At 51.0% G+C, this 21,957-nt stretch overlaps 2 protein-coding genes across 2 annotated transcripts in view; both read right to left on the bottom strand.

The window, feature by feature from the left end:
• The window catches only part of VWA2 (von Willebrand factor A domain containing 2), a 33,279-nt gene extending 18,833 nt beyond the window's left edge, over window positions 1–14,446 (bottom strand). The window contains exons 1-5 of the mRNA XM_056120325.1: window positions 14,402–14,446; window positions 12,017–12,606; window positions 8,438–8,496; window positions 3,377–3,451; window positions 2,211–2,344 (exon numbers count right to left, since the gene is read on the bottom strand). Coding sequence (XP_055976300.1) covers window positions 2,211–2,344; window positions 3,377–3,451; window positions 8,438–8,496; window positions 12,017–12,606; window positions 14,402–14,446 — 903 coding nt within the window. The remainder of the gene's footprint in view (window positions 1–2,210; window positions 2,345–3,376; window positions 3,452–8,437; window positions 8,497–12,016; window positions 12,607–14,401) is intronic.
• TDRD1 (tudor domain containing 1) overlaps window positions 14,446–21,957 on the bottom strand; it is a 55,378-nt gene continuing 47,866 nt past the window's right edge. The window contains exons 24-27 of the mRNA XM_056120324.1: window positions 20,063–20,230; window positions 18,655–18,701; window positions 16,044–16,088; window positions 14,446–14,472 (exon numbers count right to left, since the gene is read on the bottom strand). Coding sequence (XP_055976299.1) covers window positions 14,446–14,472; window positions 16,044–16,088; window positions 18,655–18,701; window positions 20,063–20,230 — 287 coding nt within the window. The remainder of the gene's footprint in view (window positions 14,473–16,043; window positions 16,089–18,654; window positions 18,702–20,062; window positions 20,231–21,957) is intronic.

The following is a 21,957-nucleotide window of genomic DNA, read 5'->3' as shown; positions in this document are numbered from 1 at the left end:
CACATATACCAGCTGTCTGCCCCCTCACAATCACATGCACATCAGCTATCCATGCATCAACACACACACACACACAAACACCAGCTGTCCGCCTCCTCCATGGCAGCAGGGAAATCAACTGTGCATGTCCTCACCTCATCCTGGCCCCAGGCCTACCCACATGTGGGACACAAATGACCCACTAGAATGATTTCTTGAACTGTTTCGAGTCGCAGTTCTCGTCACTTGACTCTTCAGGGGACATGTGACCCTGCAGTCCCTGGGCCTCTCTGAGTCCATTTCCCTCTCTGTGAAACAGTCACTGCTGACCAGGCCTCCCTTCTCTCCAACCTGCCCCCTCAGCGTTGCCGGGACATTCAACCCATCCACACCAAAGTCTCCAGGGCTGGTCTCTGATGGGTCTTCCTCCAGGAATGTCCAGTGGGACCTCACAGGGCCTCATGTCCTTTGAGGAGTACGGGGCTGGGGGAGACCCTCTGCTGTCTGTAACTGTGAGGGGCTGACATCATGGGCTGAGGCCCAGGTAGCTCCTGCCCAGAGGCAGGATTCTGCTCCGAAGTCCAAGAGAAGCATCACGACTCCCTTCCTCAGGTGAAGGGCAATGTGTTCACTCTTCCGGAAGAATGCAGCATCCTGGGAGAGCTTGGCCCTCCTTAACAGCCACCTTTGCTCCTAAATCCTCCCGGCTTCTCTAGGATTAACCCAGGAATGTCACCGTGGAAATCACTTCCTTCCAACCTGTGTGCCACTAGTCTCTAATTCAGATAAATACGGCTTTCCAGAACCTGTGTCCTTCTAAACCTTTGGTTTCTGAGTGAGTCCACAGGGCTGAAAATGCAGAGAATGATAAAGGGCGTGTCATGAAAAGTCACTCTGTACTAGAGGCTCCTCTGCTTGCCTCCTGCCTTCCTTCTCCAGAAAGCCCCTTCTTAGCTCTTACAAAACCCACTGCAGCTCTGAGATGCGCGTACATAAACACAGGCACACAAAGACATGCATGCACATGCACACACACACACACACACACACACACACACACACACACTTCACCTCCTATTCCACAGAAAGCTGCATCCCTGCTGTTTGCTCCTTGCTTTTTTTTTATTTTTGCTTTTTTGGGTCACGCCCGGCAATGCACAGGGATTACTGCTGGCTCTGCACTCAGGAATTACTCCTGGAGGTGCTCGGGGGACCATATGGGATGCTGGGAATCGAACCCGGGTCAACCGTGTGCAAGACAATAAATGCCGCCCTACCCGCTGTGCCTCCAGCCCCTGATCCTTGCTTTTGACATTGCATTTGTTCTGCTTTCTTTTCTGTTATTTATTTGGGTTCTTTTATTGGGCCACCTCTGGTAGTTCTTAGGTGTGAACAATTGCTTTCCTCTGGCTCTCTACTCAGGAATCACTCCTGGTGGGGTTCAAGGGATCATATGGGATCTTACAAGGGATCTTGCAAGGCAAGTAAAGTACCTTACCCTCTCGGCTTGAATCTGTAACATTCTTAAAAATTTCACAGAATGGTTGAAACCTCACACTTTTATTTGTGTTTTCTGGGTCACACCTGGCGATGCTCAGGACTTAAAACTCCTAGCTCTGCACTCAGGGATCACTCCTGGTGATGCTCAGGGGACCATATGGAATGTGATGGAACCTAGGTCCTATACTATCACCTATCACTTCAACCCCACAATTCCACTTTTTTTTTTTGCCAAAATTTTTGGCATGAAATCTGTGATGTTCTGCAGCAAAGCATGGTGCGATCCAGTTTCACGGGAAGACACTGGCTTCTCCAAGGCTCTCAGCCTTTTTGTCTGCTGTTGATTTTCCTTCCCCACCAACATTTCTGTCCTCAATTACAAGCTCTTCTTAGTGGGAAACCAAATCTGTGGGTTCTGCGCCCACTCACCCACCCTATCCCAACCTCCAGGAGGTGGATGAGCGCCTGACGCTCAGGTGTGGCCAATCGCTTCCCTCCAGCAACTATGACTGGTCAAGAGACTGTGATGTGAGCCACAGGGTCCACCCAGCACCCTCCTGGGACATCTGGAACTTTTCAACTGCATCCCCTGGACTTGAAGATGCAGGGGCTGTGCGTAGTGAGACTAGTTGTCTGGGAGGCCAACAGCCCTGGGGCTCACCTGGAGCCAAAACTCCCTCCCACGGGGCTTCCTGCCCGTCTGCTGCCCGCACTCCACCACTGGCACTCACCCTCTCGAAGCTGATATCCAGCGCGTCACACACCGTGAGGGCAAAGTGCTTGGACCTCTCGAAGCTCCCCTTCCCGACGCTGTGGGAGCCATCCAGAAGGAACAGGAAGTCGGCCGCCACTGAGCACCGCATCACTAGAGGGGATGGGATGCAGGCCCAGTGGGCAGTGGCAGTCACTCTGCTTCCAGGAGGCAGAAAGGACCTTGTGGAGGTTCGGCATGGGGGTGCCCTCTGAGCACGAGGGGACTGGAACCCCAGGGAAGGTCCATCCCGGGTACAAAGCTCCCGAAAGGTGTGTTCTTTGCTGGACTGTCTGATCACTTCAACAGCACTAGGGAGCCTGGGAACAGGGACACTGGGAGATGAATTACTATCCCTGAGAGTCCAGGCACAACAGAGAGTTCATCGAGAGCAGGCGCTCCCTGTGATGCCTTGTGTGAGGATTTATTTGCTTCCCACACTGGTCCTGATACAGACCCCTTGTGGTTCTCTACCAGCTTTCTTGGGTTCTCGCTCCAGAACCAGGTGCTGCATCCACAGTTACCAGTTACCATGGCAACCCATGCAGTGCTCTGAGAGCATCCATCACCCACTGCAAGGTGATTCAGGAACATCATCAACCATCAGGAAAAGAAACTGGACCTCAGCTATCAGGCCCCCTGCTCACCCCCACCCCCCGTCCCAGGTGGCCTTAGGAACTCCATTCCCATGGGATGATGAGGCGAGCCGGGCATGGGGCAGTTCAGTGGCGTTTCTAAGCTGGGAAGGCTTGGGGCACACCCAGGACACCTTCGTGGGGGCACCCTCCTCCTCATCCAAGGAAGTAGGAGAGAGAGCAGCGGGGGTCCTTGGGGCAGCTGACCAGGGGCTCTCCACCTCTGCAGAGAGGGAAGGGCGGGCATGTTGGGTGTGGACACAGGAGGATGAAAAAGAAGAGGGGAAGGAAGATGGGGAGAGACACGGGGTCTCTGGCAGACCAGACCGGTGAGCCAAGGGCTTCGGCACCAGGGACCCCTCTAGGGCTTCCACCGCGGAGAGGGATGGAGTCAGCAGGAAATCGACTCCACGGTGTGAAAGAAAGACAGACAGGGTGGTACAGAGGCGGGAGGGACCCCCCACCCCCCCCCCCCTCCAGGGGAAAGCCACAGGCCACAGCAAACACTCACTCTTGCTGGCTGCCGAGATCTTCCCCAGGGTCTCCCTGCTCACGTGCACTTCCTGAAGAGGCCACGAGGTGGGCACTAGAGGGGGAGCACCGGACAAACTCATGCACGGCCGAGACAGCAGGGGCGATGTCTTAGCTGGCGCCAGGGTGGGGAACAGAATGAACGGGTGGCGGCCACAGGAGCACACAGCAATGACATCGCATCTGCCCAGGTGGGGGAGTGAGGAGACGGGGAGGGCGTCAACAATATCAGGAACACCGAGGCCCAAGCACGCCAGGGCTTGCCCGGTAACTTGGGACCTGAGGGAATGGCCCTGGGACCCCTTGAGACCTGCACAGGCATCTGTGATCCTCTCAGTGAGAGGCTTTGCCGCTGGCTGGCACCATAACCGGATTCCCTCCCGAAGTGCTGTTTGGTAACACAAACCTGGGAGACGCTCAGAGACGCAGAAACACTGGAAGCCCTGGGTCCTGTCCCAGTGACCCAAGCAGCACAGGGAGTGGCCGCCAAGCATTGGACCACCAGGAGCGTCTCGTGAGTACTGAGTCAGGAGCAACCCCTGAGCACTGGCACTGAAGCACCCTGAGCACTGACACAGGAGTATCCCCTTAGCAACAGGCTGGGAGTAGCACCTGTGCACCACCCCATGAGGCCCAGTAAGGAAAGTGCAAACAAAGCCAGGCTGGGCGAGTGTCACCAGAGCCACAGCCAGGCAGAGCTCGGATCCGCAGGCACAGAAGGAAGCTGCACTCTGCACCCAGGGCTGTATCGGAGGGTCCCGGTTCCTGTCGGGGTTCGGAAGGGACCCCAGGAGCGGTTAGTGTCAGGCCTGCGGCAGAGAGCAAGGTTCCCAGGGAGGCAGGGAGTGGGGGAGACGGGGTGACCCAGGCAGAGGGCCCCCATGGGGGGTGGCGCGAGTGTGCTGGGCAGGCGTGGAAGGACAACAGCCCAAGGGAGGGAGCCGCGGGCCAGGACAGCTGCACCTCTTTTTTTGGGGGGTCACACCCAGCGATGCTCAGGGGTTACTCCTGGCTCATGCACTCAGGAATTACTCCTGGCAGTGCTCGGGGGACCCTATGGAATGCTGGGAATAGAACCCGGATTGGCCACATGCAAGGCAAACACCCTACCCACTGTGCTATCGCTCCAGCCCCAGGCTGCACGTCTTAAGAGCATCGGGAACCCCGGAAGTTTCAGGCCAGGGGGCAGCACCTGACTCGGTGGGGAAGCGTGTCTGAGGCTTTGGGTTGTAACCACAGCAAAACAGAAGCCAGTGTCAGGCAGGAAGTGGGGGTCAGAAGGCGGAGGGGTTGACACGGCTGCCCGGTGGAGGGAGACCAGGCAGACCCCCCAGCAGGCTGCTGTGGAGATGCCTGACAACCAGACAGGGGCAGAGGCAAGAAGCGCAGCCCCCAAGCTCGGCCCCGCGCCGCCCAGACCACTCACCTTGGCACACCAGGACCAGGCACACGGCTCCCAGTAGGCGGATCGGGGCCATGCTGGAGGCCCTGGGGACAGAGAACAGCATCAGCAGGGCGCTCGACAGCCTCGCCACGCTGCACCCCTCAGCCTTTTCCAGAAAGAGATCAGGAGGCTGAGGACCCCAGTACTGGAGCTCCAGATCATAGTGCCAGAGTTGGGGGTACGAGGCCTCAGTGGCTTCCCCTGAGAGCTGTCCCCAGCAATTCAACTCCTTCATGGCCCAGGCAGGACAAGGTTGGAGGCGTGGGTGGGGACTTGGTGGTCCTGGACCCTGACTAGAACGTGCCCTTGGGCGCTCCTTCCTCTGGTACGGATCTGGCTGCCAATGTCTTCTCTTTCTGGAGCCTTCTATCAAGGTCACCATACCCAGACAAGAGTGTCAATGCTCACGCTTTGGGGGTGCATTGATTTCTTCCACCAAAGGGGTTTCTTTTTATAAAAATCTATAGACTAGGGGCCGGCAGGCTAGTCCAGCAAGGAGGGCACTTGCTCTGCACGCGGCTGACCCTGGTTTGATCCCCAGCACCGAAGATGGTCCCGGAGTCCCACCAGGAGTGATCCCTCAGTGCAGAGCAGGGAGTAAGCCCTGGGCACCGCTGGGTGTGCCCCTGCATAAAAAAAAAAAATCTAGAGACTGATGCTCGAGCACGTGTGGGCCCAGAGATGAGGTGTGCTTCGCACCTGAAGTCTGGCACCACTCAAGGGCAGCCCGCCTGACTCAGTCACAAAGCAAAGGCCGCGTTCCAGACAGGCTGGTGTCCGCACATGTCTCCGTATAACCGCGGGGCTCAATGGGTCATGGAGAATGAAATTTTTTATTTATTTTTTTACAGTTACAAAACTTTTATGTTTGCGTTTCAGTCATACAATAATCGAACACCCATCCCTCCACCAGTGTACATTTTCCACCACCAATGTCCCCAGTATCCCTACCCCCACCCTTTCCCCTGCCTCTATGGCAGACAATATGGAGAATCAAATTTAGACACCCCCCTACTCCCTCCCTCACCCCCACAATAACTGGTGCAAGTAAGCGAGGAAGAGTCTAAAAATATCTTCCCCAAAGTATCAGGAACATCTTCCCCCACCCCTGGGGACCCGAAACATTCAAGATCTCTCCCTCCAGCGAATCTGCATTTCACAAGCCTGTTGAGATTACTCAGGCCTGGAGAAATCACGCAGAGAACTCGGGTTCGACCCCTAGCACCCCACGGTGCTTCATGAATACCACTGCGGACAGCCTAGAGACGAACAAAACCAAGCAAACAACGAACCTCAAAGCGGACCAGTCTCCCACTGGCCAACTACCCCCTGACACTCAGTCAAGAGCGAATCCCAGCAGAAAATGAGAAAGGGAGTTCCTGCAGAATTCCAGGTTCTGAATCCTGGGCAGAGGAAACGAGGGCAGGGACTGTCGGTCACCCCAGCGGGCAGCACCTGAGGTGACCCATTCACCCCACCCATGGAAGAATAAGGGACCACATCTTCGTTCACAAAGTCTGGGCCTTCAGCCCCGACTGCTGGATGCCCCTGTCACAACCGAACCCAAGGCAGGAACCTCCTGGTCCCCTTTTGCCACTCACGAAATTGCCTTTAACTTCACGAAAACAAATTCACCTTCTCTGCCAACAAAGGAGCACAGCCAACCCCAGGGGCGGACATTGCCGGGCTCAAGGAGGCAGCTGTGAACAGCAGCAGGGCCTTGTGACCCACAGAAACATTTTCCGTAGCCCCGCTCACGCTCATCACGGCGCCAAGGAGAGCTGGGCAGGTTGCCGCACACGGCTTCCTGTGGAAGGTCAGGGCTGATTCCCAGCACGGCAAGATCCCCCAAGCACAGTGCTGGGAAGAGTAGCGCATACCCCAGCATCACTGGGTATATCCCCCATTCCCACCCCCCACACTGATCAAAGCAAAATCGAGACCAAGAAAGGGTGTTATCATCAGGCCTTATGTGGAATCGCAGGGAACGTGAAGGGACTTGAGGGGAAGTCACAGATCCACAGTATGCTGTGTCAGTGCAGGGAGGAGAGAACTGAGACCCAGAATGGGGGGTTTCTCGGGCTCCTGTACCCCATGTATTATCCTCTCGTGCATCCTCTTCTTCACACTGCTGCTGGGCCAGTGTTGGCTTGGGGAGTGTGGGCAAATGCTCAGAACCCCGCGGGCACTGAGGGGGCGCACTCAGGTCAGCATGGGGACACCTGCCCCAGGGTGGTAGAGAGTCTTCTTCTCACCCATTGCCCAATATCTGGGACCTTCCTCATCCAACGCCCGACATCTGGGGTCCTTCTCATCCAATGCCTGATATCCGGGGTCCCCTCTCAACAGTGCTTGATATCTGGACCCCCTCTAATCCAATGCTTGATATGCAGGCTCCCTCTCAACCAATGCCTGATACTGGGGACCCCATCACATCCAATGCCTGATATCGGGGGCCAATGCCTGATATCGGGGGCCCCTCACATTCAATGCCTGATACTGGGGGCTCTTCTCATCCAATGCCTGATATCGAGGGCCCATTACATTCAATGCCCAATATTGGGGGGGCCCCCTCTCACCCAATGCCTGGTATCGAAGCCCATTATATTCAATGCCTGATACTGGGGGCCCCCCCCTCTCGCCCAATGCCTGGTATCGGGGCCCATTACAGTCAATGCCTGCTATCAGGGGTCCATTACATTCAATGCCTGGTATCTGGGCCCCGTCTCACCCAATGCCTGATATCAGGGGTCCCATTGCATCCAATGCCTGATGCCAGGGGCTCGGTCTCATCAATGCCTGTGCCCTGTTGGGAGCCCAGGCATCTCAGTTACAAAGAGAGGTGGCTGCTGTGGCCCACCTTGTTTGAAGGAGCCCCTCTAGGCTCCCCTCCACCGTTCCCAGGACAGGCAGGCCTTTCTCCCTATGTCTAGTTGAGTCTAGTTCTGGCGCAGACTCACCAGCTGAGGGTCACTGCTTCCCATCGCCAAAAGGCTCCTCCTGGCCTCCTCCGGGTGGGCACGGGAATCCAGAGTGCACGAGGAGGCCAGCAGCTGCCCAGACACGGCACAGGGAGCAGGGGACAGAAAGACCAGGGGCCAGTCCTGCCCTGCCAGAGAGACTTCCGGAGCCTGCAAGCGGTCATTTCTGCTCTTACTCCCCATGCCAAACTCAAGGCACAACAAGTCCCCACCTGCTTCCTGGGAGCCAGGGGGGGAGGAGGTGTGGGGATAGGCAGCTCGGGCCGAGGGACAGGATTCCCATACTGGTGGGCTTTGTTTCCGGGCCTAGAAATTCCTGCCACGAGGGGCTAAAGCTGCTTTCCAAAGCGAGACCACCCATGGGGGAGCTGGGTCGATCCATGGGGTGCCAGGAGCCTCTGCTGTGATTTCTGGGAGCTTGTTTGTTCACATAAAGATGTTAGATCTCCAGGGCTGGAGAGATAGCACAGGGGTAAGACTCTGCCCTTGCCACATGGTCAAGCCTGTTTTAAATCCCTTAAATCCCCCGAGCACTGGCAGGTGTGAGCCCTGAGCATGGCAGAGTATGCCTCCCCACTAATTCCATCCCCATCCCCCTCCCCCAGCAAAACAAAACAGAAAAAAGAGAAAAGAAAGAAGATCTCTAGGAACGATGGGGCTGAGAGACTCTTTTTCCTAAAAAGAGGGCAGCAGGCTCTTTTTAAATAAGTTTGGAGTGGCTGGAGTGATAGCATAGCTGGGAGGGCATTTGCCTTGTACGCAAATGATCTGGGTTTGATCCCTAGCATCCCATATGGTTCTCCCGTGCACCACCAGGAGTGATTCTTGAGCACAGAGCCAGGAATGACCCCTGAGCATTGCTGGGTGTGGCCCAAAAACTAAAAACAAAACAAATAAATAAATTTGGAGACCAGAGAGTATTTCCCCATGAATCTTGGTGCCCGCTGTAGTCACAGCCTTTGGGGAGGTGGGAACAGGGAGCAGGGGACCGAGATGAATGAAACAGAAGCAGTTTCTCGGCTGCTATCACTGATTCCCACCCAATATCTCAGCGATTCAGGACCAGCCTCTTCCCTTCCCACAGCTTCCTTGCCATATGGATCCCACGTTCTCAATACAACCAGGACTATATGGGATGCTGGGAATTGAACCTGAGTTGGCCGTGTGCAAAGCAAATGCCCTACCTGCTGTGCTATCGCTCCAGCCCCCAACTTATGTTTTGGGGGACATACATCTATCACTCCACCCCCACCACTACAGAAATATTTTTAACCATCTGTCTTCTTTTCTCTTTTAATTTTGTATCAGGATTCCCGGTAAGTTACCGAGAGTATCTTGTCCGCATGGTAGAACCTGGCCAGGTACCCGTGACGTATTCAATATGCCAAACACAGTAACAACGTCTCACAATGGAGACATTACTGGGTCCGCTTAAGCAAATCGATGAACAATGGGAGGACAGTGCTACAGTGCAGTGCAATACAATCGGACATCTGAGCCCTTTCACAAAGGACGAGTCCCACCAGGAAAAAGTCAGGAAGGGCCACTGAGGAAGCAAGGTGGCAGGTCGGGCTTGAGCAGACTCGCCTGGTCCCCTGTGTTTACTCCCGACCCACCCATCAGCCAGGGGAAGCATCCCCCCACCCCCGCCAGTCTACGCGGCAGAACTGGGAGGCGTGGGAAAGTGAGGTGCTCTGCCCCGGGCCTGCCAGCGAAGAGGCGGGCACACTCCACTCTGGCCGGCCTCCAGGGGCTCTGTTCAATCTGTCACCCTCATAGCGGGAGGCCCAGGAGAACAGGCATCTGCAGTCCTGCCCGGGGGCAGCTTTCCCACCAGCTCATACAAGCCAGCAACTCCCACGGGGCAGCACACAAGGTGAGATTTCCAGAACCTTCTGCATTCTTGTGCAAAGCATCTGGGAGTGGTCAGACCCTGTTCCACGTTGCTGATTTTTTTTTTTTTTGCCAGTCTTTCCATTACAAAACACCCCACTCATCCCACTTACACCTTTCCTTCCATGAGTCATGCTAATCTCACACATCGTTGCTGGATTTCTGGGGCTCCTTAGGTGTAGCTTTCAAATCCCAATGCCACACCCAGCCTGCAGTGAAAGCCTTTGGGAGAGGAGCTGAGTAGGGGTCCGGTCCCACGTCCCCCCACACAGAACATACTGATAAAGAGAGGGGCTGGGTGGCGAGGGCCTGAGGCAGACTGGCAGGTCACTGGGTGACTTCCACTCTCACCTATGCTCTTCCACTCTTTTGTGATGGGAGAAAAGAGTGTTGGGCACCAAATACCTCCTCCCCTGTGAGCTGCCCTGACCCCATGACATTCAGTCACCCCTCTCCTCCCTCCCTGCTGGGGATGGAAACTGGAGTCTTTTCTGGGGTCAATTCCCACCCAAGCAGGGAGTCCTGGAGAAGGAAATACCACATGGACATCTCAGCGCTTCTTGCTGTGACAAAAGTTTCCCCGTGCACCTGGCAGGCACCTTGACTCAGGCGAGAGTCCCGTGAAATAGACACTCGGCCTGTTTGCAAGGAAAGGTCTACCTGCTACCCCTGAGCTAAAGATCCATTCTCAGAATCCTGCACTGCAGTATGACAAGTACAGGGCGGGGGGGGGGGGGGGGGGGGGGCAGGGAGGGAGAGTGTGACCTTGGTTCCCCTGGGAGGCTGGGGTGAAAGCTGACTGGACAGGCTTAAACCGCTCTGCCTCCCACGCCTGGCACTTGCCTTAAGACATTTTGTGTGGGGATCATGCCCAGCTCTGCTCAGGGCTTGCTCCTAGCTCTGCACTCAGGGATCATTCCTGGTGGAACTCGGGGTGGGGGAGACCTTTTTTCTCCAGAAGAGACTGTGTGCGGGTGTGTGTGTGCATGTGAGTGTCTCTGTGTGTGCATATGTGCACGTGTCTTTGTATGTGTGTAGGCATGTTTGTGTGCCTGTGTGTGCATATGTGCACGTGTCTTTGTATGTGTGTAGGCATGTTTGTGTGCCTGTGTGTGCACGTGCATGCATGTATAAGCATATGTGCATATGTCCGAGTGTGTGAGTGTGTGTCCGTGTATGCTGTCTCAGGGTGAGCAGAGCCATCCGGGCTACATCAGTGGCACTGGGGATTCAACTGCAGTCCTATGCAGGCCTCCTCTGCACCCCTTTTTGAGCCATCTCCCTGGCCCCCAACAGGAATTCTGATATTTATTTTGGTTTCTGAAAAACCTTTTTAAAGCTGTACAAGACTCAAATTCACTGCCTCAGAACTCTCAGAAGCACAGGCGTCCAAGAGAAAGCACACAGAACCATAGTCCAGAGACCCAATCCAGCCCAGCTCCAGTTCTAAGCAGCTGGGAAACCCCAGCAGCGATGCTGGGTCCCAAGGCAGAGGTGCAACTCTCTGCGGGGTCCGACTTGCCGCAGGCTCCCAGAGCCGGGGTGGTGGAGAGAGAGCTGCTGGGGGCTGTTGGATGTGGCTGCTTTGTATCCATGAATTGGGAGGCATCGGAGGGATGGGCAGGGGGGTGGGGAGGGTGCGAAAGACAGCATCCTCTGACCTTTCCTCCCTAGAGCTTCTTTTTCTTTTCAGATGTTTCCCCCAGTAAAGACACGACGTATTTTCTTACACTGGAGCTGAGGAAAGCTGACATTTGGGGCTCAGGGGCCGTGGCTACTTGCAGCAGGAACACCTTTGTTGGTTTGAAGTGTTCGGGGTTCTAGCTATCCTGTTCCAGGACACTAGAACACGGTCCCCGGGAAAGGCCCCTTGCGGCTGGCGTACCACCTACCGCTTCTTAAATAAAAGGGGTCCCCGCTGGGAAGTCTCCAAGCGGCAGGAAGGCAGCCCAGGAAGCAGGGAGCGGCGGCCAAGGTGGCCGGGGCTGGGGGTGGCAGGGGGCTTCCCACCCCGTGAAATCATCAGTAAGAACAAATCCCAGGGCCTTCCCGTCGCCCTAAAGAGAGTTCCTTTCGGGCTCTGCTTCTTGAAACAACTCCCGGAGAAACTCATCTGCGGGGGGAAAACTGCAGGCGAATTACCAGAACACCTGCGTTAGGTTTCCAAACGCAACCGGGCGAGTTTGGGCCGGTTCCCCCAAGCCTTGATCCCAAAGGCAAAAGTTCCCTCCTGCGGCCTCCGGAGTAGCGGCGCGACGGTGCCACCGCGTCCCCTCCTCCGCACGCCGCGCTGTCCCCTTACCTGCGCTGGGCGCTCCCGCCGCCCGAGCCGGGCCGCACCAGAGGCGGCTGCGCTGCCCCTCGCGGGACACGGGGACCGACGGCGGAGAGCAGGGCCCGGGGAGAGGCGTCGGCCCGGGGCGCGCCCGGTGCTGGGGGCCGGGGGGTCCCCGGGTCCTCGCCGCGGCCGCGCTGCCCAGGTGAAGCGCAGACAATGCCGAACAAAGCCCGCGGGGCCGCGCTCGGGGGCCCGGGCGGACGCTCCGGCCGCCGCGCGCCCCGGGAGCCTCGGGACCGCGGGGCTGGGGCGGGCACGGGCGCGGGCACCAACGCGGGGCACAGACCCCGGGATGGAGCGCGGCGGCTGCGCCCGCGGGAGCCCCTGCCCGGGCGGCTGTGCGGGCGGCGCGCGCCCGGGCTGCGCTCAGGCCAGGGGGCGCTGCAGGCCGGCCGTGGGGGGCGCGGGAGCCACGTGGGACACCTGTGCGGCTTCCCGGGAGGCGCGGGGCGTGGCGCCCGGGCCCGGCCCAGGTGGGCAGGTCGGCGGAGGCGCGGGTCCCCGAGCCGGGCGGCCGGGAACGCTGCGCCGGCCGTCGTGGAGTCGGTGACGGCCTGGATTTATGGCTCCGACCCGTGCCCAAGTGTTTGCTTTGGCAGAGTGTTCTGTTTGTCCGGCGGGCCCCTGCTCGCTTGATTATTCGGTTACCGCACTTGGGAGCAACAGCGGGCCTTTGGGCCGCACCCTCGGGGAAGCACGGAGGGTGCCCGGCTTTTAAAAGTGTTAAACGGAACAGAGTAGTTCAGTGGCTAGCTCAATGCCTAGGACACTGCATTCCACCAACGATGGTTAGGATCCAGAAGAGGTGCTATTGCGTAACTGTACGCTCTTTGAAATAAAACATTCAGAAAGCAAACTGAGAAACCACTCATCCTACTCCACAGATAACCATTGCTACGTTAGTCCATGCTTTCCCATTCCCTTTCTCCTGAGATAAAAATCGACATTCTTTTAGTTTAATTTTATTGTGTCCTAGTTTTCCCATTTCCCTTCTTAAAGTCGTTTTGGAAAAACAAAAAAATTCGTTTTGGGGTTAACTCCTTGATAGTTTTTACCCACTATTGCTCAACTCTTCATTTTAATTATGAAGTTACAGGTTTGTATTATGGCCTAGTTGCTTCCTTGTGATAAACTGCAAATAGGAAACTTTCTAGGCTGGGGCAATTGTGATCAAAGGCTGTAGTTGGGGGTGTAATGGGGGTTGCCCTCTGGTTAATTAGCTGATCTTTCAGGATTGTTGTTGAGCCCACTAGTTAATTTCTTTGGCTGACAACCTCACAATCACTTAATTTCTAGAGCCTCTACCGGTAAGAATCCAGCGCTGAGGTTGAACTGCTTGCCGAGATGTGACCCACCACATGAAGTCTCAGACTACCAGGAATGATCCCTGAGCAGAACCAGGCCTAGCCCCTGAACACCAAAGCCACCACCAGGGCACCTGTTACTCTCCACACCATCCCAGAGACCCTTAACCCACCTCCTTCTCACCTCCCCCAACACCCCAGGTAACCTCAGATATGTAGACCAAGGGTCAGTTCTGTTGCCTTTGGCCATTTGTTGTTCCCTTACTATGTTTATATTCCACGAGATCATTGTCCGTCCTCCTTCACTTGGCATTGTACGATGCTCTAGTTCCACCCACGTGGTGCAGTATGGCACGATTTTCTTGTAGCCGAGCGGTATTCCATTGGGTCTATGTACTACACTTTCTTTATCCACTCATCTGGTCTTGGGATCTTGGGTTGTTTCCAGACCCTCGTCATTGTGAATAGTGCTGCAATGAATATAGGGGCACAGGTATCTCTCCAACAAGTGTTTTGGGGCCCTGGGTGTAGACGCTGATAAGTGGAATCACTAAAGCTCAGTTCTTAAGGTTTCTGAGAAGTGTCCATATAAAACAGGAAACATTTGAAAATGCATCGATTCAGTTATTCCTCATTGAGTTTTAGACACTGTTCCAGCACTAATCCACCATGTGTAGACTTGCCTCCACCTATGCGTTAAGGTTCCCTCCCCCCATCAGCCTGCCCTCTTCACAAGTACCTTTGAAGTTCTGTTGTTGTAGTTCTCATGATTTCAGTGTTACTGACTCTGTGATTTGGACATTTAGCTCTATCATTCTGTAACGCCACCCATGTACGCCATCATTCCCCTGAGCCCCACTGAATTCATCTGTCTCTTCTTCCCACCCCTCTGCTCTAGTTCATTCTTTCTCCTTATACTCTGGGGCTAAGGGTGATCTTGACATCCCCTTTCAATCCACTGTATTTTCTTCATCTAGTGCTCCTACCACATATTAAGTAATATCTGGTTTATCCTTTTTCTTCCGGCTTACTTCATTTAACATACCTTCCAGTTCCATGTTGCTTCAAACTGCATGATTCCACCATTCATTACAGCCGTATAGTATTCCACTGTATCTAAAAATCCCATCAAAAAATATAAAACTTTTAAAACCTAGACAGAAGATCTGGTGACAGTATATGGCAAATATATTAACCCAGGATACAGTTAACACTTCTACTTGAGACTTGTGCTACAGATTAGTACTTCGGAAGGAACAAGATTAAGGGGCATGCTTTACATGTTGGGAGGCCCAGGTAGATCCCATGTGGTCCCCCAAGCACCACCAGATGTGGCCCCAAAGCACGTATTTTTATAAAGAAGTTATCAAAATGCTGACACTAAGAACATAAGGAAAATCTGACTGTACAGTGATGGGATTTTATTGGGCAATGCAGAGTAACTTTATTCAACACCACTCTTAATATGAGGAAAAAATCAAACTAATAGAAGACCTGATACACATTACCATAAAGAAGAAAAAGATTGTTTCTTCTATGATCTGATGAGATCTCTTAGGTGATCAGTCTGATACGTAAGAAAAAAAAGGTTTATTTTTATATTGGGGCCACATGCACAGAGGTAAGGGCAACTCCTGATACCTAGTCTCTGGCCTGAGCCTAATGGCTCAATGTCCAGAACTGTAGCCAGGATCAAAGCAAGGGCCTCCACAGGCTAGTAACATGGTTGCTCCTACCATTTTTCAGTTACATCCCTGGCCCCAGTCAATGTGCTATGTCTAAGCTACATTGTTAAATGTATTCTGTGCTTGACAGAACAGTAAGTTCTATCTACCATAAAAAAAAAAGTTTATATGGCTACAGAGTTGAACAGGCCAGATAATGGCAGGAGCAGAGAGAAATATCTCTGCTGGAGAATCCAGAAAGAAACTGAGTTCACAGGCAAAGGCAAAGGGATCCAAGGTGGGGTATAGAGGACAATGCCGACTGATGAGTTCTGAGTGGCGGGGAAACAAGAGCAGAGACCAAAAGCAACACAAACCAAATATTTATTATATGGAAGAGACAGGGGATGGCAGGGAGAGCAGGAAACATTTTTTTAATGAAATCTTTCAAACATTCAAAGTCCAGAAAGAAATAACGTGTACTCCTTAACTACATTTATCTGGTATCAACATGAAGCCCTATTTTCTTCAATACTTTAAAGTATTGAAGAAAAGCACTGAAATATTTCTTCAGCGCTTTTAATAAAAAGTTAAATAGGGGCAGAAGCAATAGTACAGCAGGTAGGATGCTTGCTTTGCATGAAGTCAACCAGGGTTCAATCCCTGGCACCCCATAAGGTCCTCCTGAGCCCCACCAGGAATGATCCCTGAGTGCAAAGCCAGAAGCAAGCCCTGGTCATCACCAGGAGTGCCCCTCCCCCCCCCAAAAAAGTTAACATATGCAGTAGAAATCTCCTGTGTATTACCCCCTTCCCAATATTCCCATGAATTCAGTATTACTCTTTTATGCAAGGCTTATATGGAAGAATTTAGTGGGACAGGGGGGGAATAAAACTACCCAACCTAATAAAGAGGGGCAATGAAACAAAACTGTAAGCTTGAAAAGTCATCAAAGCAGACAAAGAAAAGGTTCCGATAGACTCAAAACCAAGATGCTGCCTCTTCTCTAAGCCTGGCACTCACTGTTTCCTTTCTCACGTCAGAGCTTATCTCCAAGACAGACTGCTTCTGCAAGAGAAAAAGCAGAGATCATTATGCCTCACAGGAACAGAGCAATCCCTTTGCTCATTTTCTATTTTAGACACAACGCAACTAGGAACCTTCAATTGAAACGATGAAATGACCCCTTGAGGGGTTGGGGGTGCTGGAAACTCCCCCAGCTGCCAACTGCCCCCCCAAATCTATAGTTGTGTTCTGCATGCCCGTTGCTCTCTGCAAGCTCAGTGAGAACTTGTGTGCATTCTTTCCACTACAAAATATTCTACTGGTATGCAGAAGTTCTCAGCACATTTGAGCAACAATTAGCTTCATATTTTGTTCATCACAGCCACACTGTATTTCCAGTTTAGCAATTTTACAGTCTTAAATTTCTCCAGAGATGATGCAACACTATTTTGAAACCATTTTCTCTACCCCTGGGAAGAATGGTTTAAAAGAATAACCCTTCAGTGACATTTCTCCACCACAAGGTGGATGTGTTTAAGCAGACATGAATGCTTGTTCTGTGAGTGACATAGACCTTGCAGAAATGGCACTGATCCAATACCAACAGCAGCCTGGTACGGGGCAGCAGAGAAAAAGTACTTTGAGGCCTCAACCTATTTGCCAGTCTGGGTCTGTGATGTGGAGGGCTGAGGGACATTGAATCGCACTCAACCTCCGCTTCCTCATCTACAGCATGGAGTCTCCTTTCCTTTCAAGGGTAATTATGTGACAATCAAGTGCCTTGTTGTAGAAATGCACTACATTGCACTACAATGTCGCTACCCAAATATAAGGTATTTTTCTATATTCGAATGTGGAGAAAATGTGTATTCAAAACTGCATCAGGAGAAAAGTCTGCTTAACTATTATACCTTAAATCAAGCCATGTTGTTACCTGGGTGGGTTTTAGGTAATTGTCTTCAATCTATTTAGAACAACAGAAAATAAAAATTCCACCTAAAATTGTGCATAAGCACTCTTATGATGTCCTTATTTTTTATTTTCTTTATTTTTTGCTTTTTGGGTCACACCTGGCAATGCACAGGGGTTACTCCTGGCTCTGCACTCAGGAGTTACTCCTGGCGGTGCTCAGGGGACCATATGGGATGCTGGGAATTAAAGTCGGGTTAGCTGCGTGCAAGGCAAACACCCTACCCGCTGTGCTATCGCCCCAGCCCCATGTCCTTATATTTTTTAAATCTTATTATACCATTATAAAAATGAAGCACACATAAGTTAGCCAACCTTATTAAAAACAAGGCACTAGAACTAATCTAGATGCTAATATTACTGTACAATCCATCATTCAAGAGACCAAAATCATTTAAGAATTTTAAATGTAAGTACACAAATTAAAGTTGCAATTACAATTGTGAAGTCTGCATTTATTTAAAAAAAACTTGTAAAAGGGCAATAAATCATCAGCTACAAATCATAATGACATCTACTGGTAATTCAAAACTCGGCTCTTCAGTGAGAGAAGCGCATAGGCACATGGGTCAATGGGGACCAGCTCACAGGACCTGCACAGCTATGCAAACCATCCAACTGAAACTGCACTTCTGGGGGCCTGCCTGGAGTGAGAGTACGGGGGTAGGGCATTTGCTTTGTATGAGGCCGACACAGGTTCAATCCTCGGCATCTCACATGCACCCCCGAGCACCACCAGGAGTAAAGCTAGGAGTAACCCTTGAGCATCACCAGGTATGACCCCCCCACAAAAAGCAAAAATCAAAAACAAAAGAAAGCTGCACTTCAACAAGACCCAGCATGCTAACTAAATCAAAGTTCCTCTGGGTGGGGCTGGAATGTAATCAACTCAAAATTTAAGAATGATTTCATCTAGCTCAGTAGTTCTGACTGGCTATTGATCAGAAACTCCTCAGTGCAGAACACCGCATTTCAGAGACCAATGGGGAAGGAATATGTTAAAAATTGAATAATGTCTTCAAGTTACTCATATCAGGACCGAAAGGGAAGGAGAAACCTGTTGTATCCTGAGAAGAAATATAACACCAATACAGCCCACTTGGCATTCTTGGTCCCTTATAACCTCCCCACAGATAATACTGAGCTGTTTTTTTTTTTTTTAGGAACTCATACACCAGTGAATTAATTTCACGTTTGGACATGAAGAATCTGAGGTTAAGCTTTGCCTCAATAATGTTTGACAAGTCCTTCCCCAGATCGGTGATATGAGCATTCTGGGAATGAAGCCATAGTGAATGAGTTGAGGGGTTGCATAGGACGACCACCCCATTAAACGGGGGGAGGGGGAAACGAAGAAAAGTTCAACCCAGTCAGCTAGCCAGTCACCATAGGACAAATGGCTCAAGCCTGAAGTTCCATCAGAGCTATCCGACCCGCAAGCTGGGGTGCCCTTGAAGTAGCAAAAAATTTCAAATTTAACTTACTTAACTTTTTAACAGTTTTTTCATTTCAATAAATTTATTCTGATTGATTGGATTGTTTAAGAGGAAAAGAAGAATCTGTTCATGTTTTTCAACCTGTGGGTGAAAAAGTAAATAATATTATCTCATTTCTGAAAATGTCTTGAAGTGTAATCCACCTGAAAAGCAGCTCTCCCTACCTGTTTCTGTAACTCTGTGCAGCAGCAGTTCATCTTATGCGTGTTCTCTAAAAGTGAACACAAAAGGTCATTAGAGAACATGGTGTCGAACAGCCCCCAAGGCCCAGGTGCCAGCTGCATGGGACTCCACCTACTGACTTCTCATGTAGGCTTTAACGCTCTCCACTGCGTCCCTACACTTCCCCCTCACCTACGGTTTATGCCTTTTGACTCATAGGCAGAATTTTTTTGGTTGAGGGCATTAATAAAAATCACCTCATGAGATACACCTCTAAGACTGTATCTTAAAAACATGCTTCTCACTCTGAAAAAGCATCCAAAGTGAGCTGGAGGCCGCTCTGAATGCTTTATGTTTCCCAAGCTGTCAGCATCAAGTCTACAACACTGTGGCCAAGCCTTGAGCTGGGGCCAAATTAGAACAGGAGACCAGCTTCATCCAGCTGCTTCCTGTAAGGCAGCACGAAGGCTGCCACTGGGTTTGTGAGAAAGGAAGACAGAGAAGGGCTGTGGGCCTGGAGGAGGGAAGACCAGGCCAACTAATTTGACTGCATGAGTTATTAAAATTGAAGAAATACCTTTATTTAAAGCAATCTGCTTTTTAGATGTGACGGTTTTTGCCAGACCACACATCACCAGCTTATCAGCTATATTGACAGTACCATTTTCAGAATATTTCTCAACTGACACTGTGTGAACATTCTTCACAATTCCTTTTATAGAGAGCTTTACTTTTTGATTCAACATTAAATTTTTTAGTAGTTCAATTATTAATTGGGAACAGTTTCCATTCAACTCCATTAGTCCTGGGGAGAAAAAAAATCCATATTAGAATTAATCTTTAAGTTCCTTAAAAGTCATTCATGTAAATGTCCTAAGAATAATAATCAGAAGACTGGCATTTAACAACGTTTTGGCAAGTTCTGGTGTCCCCATCCTGCTGCATTAACAAAATCCTAACTTATTCAACACATATTCACTCCTCACTACTCTAAGTCAAATGCTTAGTCCAGGGCTAGGGAGCAACAAGCTGACAAAGACCCACTGCCTTTATGAATGAATATCTAATGTGAGAAGCAATCAGAAATGGAAGAACCTCTTCCGGTACTGCCTTTTCCAGTCTTTTGGGAGAAATGTGTGATAGCAGAGAGGCTTCAGATGCATGGACAGACCCCACTTTACCATCCTAGGCCAGCTGTTCACTAGTTCTTTATTGTAGGGTCAAGTACCATCTCTCAAACCTGAAGTGAATCCACAGCATAAAAAAGGACTAACTGAATAGGGCTTTGGGGAGAGTGAAATTATGATACAATTTCTTTAACGTGTTTGATTCAGTCTTTAAACTATAAAACAGAGAGGGGGGCGGGGGGGGGAATCCCTCAGAGAACCAAATTGGAAAGTAACTTGTCACCTTCAAGGGAGCATTTGATGATCTGGAAAGGGAGCTTTAGGTGGCTGGCAGAGATGGGCTGCACTCTGGAGAGTGGGAGCATCTCAACGTTCCCATAGTCGGCATAGAGCACTTTCACGTCTTCCTCAGATGCCCCCAGCACAATGGCCCGGTACCAGAAATCATCACCTGAAAAATGAACAGTATTGTGGGTGAGCACTTATGTTCCATGATGTCCCTCCACCTCTCAGACAGCTACTCAGAACGGACAATCCTTAGAACTCCACACTAACATTTCTAAGGCAAAAAATACCTCAGAGTTCCTCCCAGAGCACACCAGAGACAACCACAAGACTGAATAGGAGAAAGGCCTAAAATCACAAGGACAGGGAATGAGTAAAAGGACAGTCCATTAAAGCAGTTGGAAAGCAGATGCAGGACTGGAAATGAATGAACAGAACCCAATCTAAGCTTGCCCTGGGGAGGCTGAGACACCTAAGAGATGCGGGGGCAGCACCCCATCACCCCCAGCCCCCAAGCTGTGTCACTGGTGCAACTCATTCAACAGTCAGAGTAAAGGCCAAAGAGGGAGTATAAGGACCAAGGCCAACTGCTTTGCACGCAATTGACCCCAGTTCTCTCTTGGTCTTTGGCACCCCACCTGAAGTGATCCCTGAGCAGAGAACCAAGAGAAAGCCCTAAGAAAAGTCAGGTGTGGGTCCCTCCTCCCCCAAAACTCCAACATCATAATTCCCATGGAAGAAGGGCCAGCAAGACAGTCTATAGCAGGTAGGGTGTTTACCTTGCATGCAGCAGACCAGGGTTCAATCCCACAGAGCCCCAAGTACCACGAGCAATCCCTGAGCACAGAGCCAGGAGTAATCCCTAAGCAAAGCCAGGATAGGCCCTTCCCCTCAAAGATTTCCAAATTCCTAGGGAAGTGGCCAAAGTGATAATACAGTGGGTAGGGTGTTTGCCTTGTATGAGACCAACCCAGGTTCAATTTCCAGCACCCCATATGTCCCCCCATCAACATCGCCAGGAGTAGGCCCTGAGCACTGTCAGGTATGACACCCAAACAAAAACAAAACAAATTTAAAACTTAAGAACAGAATCCCCAGGGAAATGGGGGAGAGCAGATGACTCTACAGTGAAAGTTCCTGGGGGACAAGCTGTCCTATTAGATGTTTCTACTATGTCAAAGGATCACCAAATAAACATTGAAGGATCACCTAGTATTTGTAGAAAGCCTGTAAGATGAGTGAGCTGATTAAGTCAAATAAATAAGAACTCAAGGAAACAGACAGGGGAGGAAGAGGAGAAAAATGGTAAGAATGTTCTCAAAGAAATGATCGTGCACCCTTGAAACAAAATCAGTATAAAAAGCACCTGTGGAGATTAAACAAATGATTTAAACTAGAAAAAATGTATCAGAAATACATTGGGGGGAAAATATTGTATGGTAAAAATGAAGAAATGTTTGGAAATAGAAGAGGAAATCTAGCATTTAGGAAATTTTTCATGAATTTGAATACCTGGGAGTTTCTAAGGTAGCAGATAAATAAAAGGAAGAGATAAATATATTTCAAGGATATTTCTCCATGAATTTCTTGACTTATGGACCACCCCCACTGAGTGCCCAGTTCACTAGTGAACACAAAGCCAGTACCTAGTTTTCCCATAAAATATCAAAACATGAGACAAAAAGATTTTGAAGATTTTTAGGAAGGAAAAAAATACACATGAAGTTTTAAGATTCTGGATGCAATCTATTTAAATCTAGCAACACTAATGAATAAAAGATAAAGCACTGGTTTCAAAATGCGAGGAGAGACAATTCCCAGCCAAGAAAGAGGAATCCAACCAAGCTATCAAAATTAGGATGAAATAAAGCTTCCCCACCTTTATAATCCCCA

Source organism: Sorex fumeus, unplaced genomic scaffold (assembly GCF_029834395.1).
Source record: "Sorex fumeus unplaced genomic scaffold, SorFum_2.1 ptg000043l, whole genome shotgun sequence".
In the NCBI taxonomy this organism is placed as follows: Eukaryota; Metazoa; Chordata; class Mammalia; order Eulipotyphla; family Soricidae; genus Sorex; species Sorex fumeus.
The sequence above is the reverse complement of the archived record's forward strand: the minus strand, read 5'-3'. Positions and strand labels throughout refer to the sequence as shown.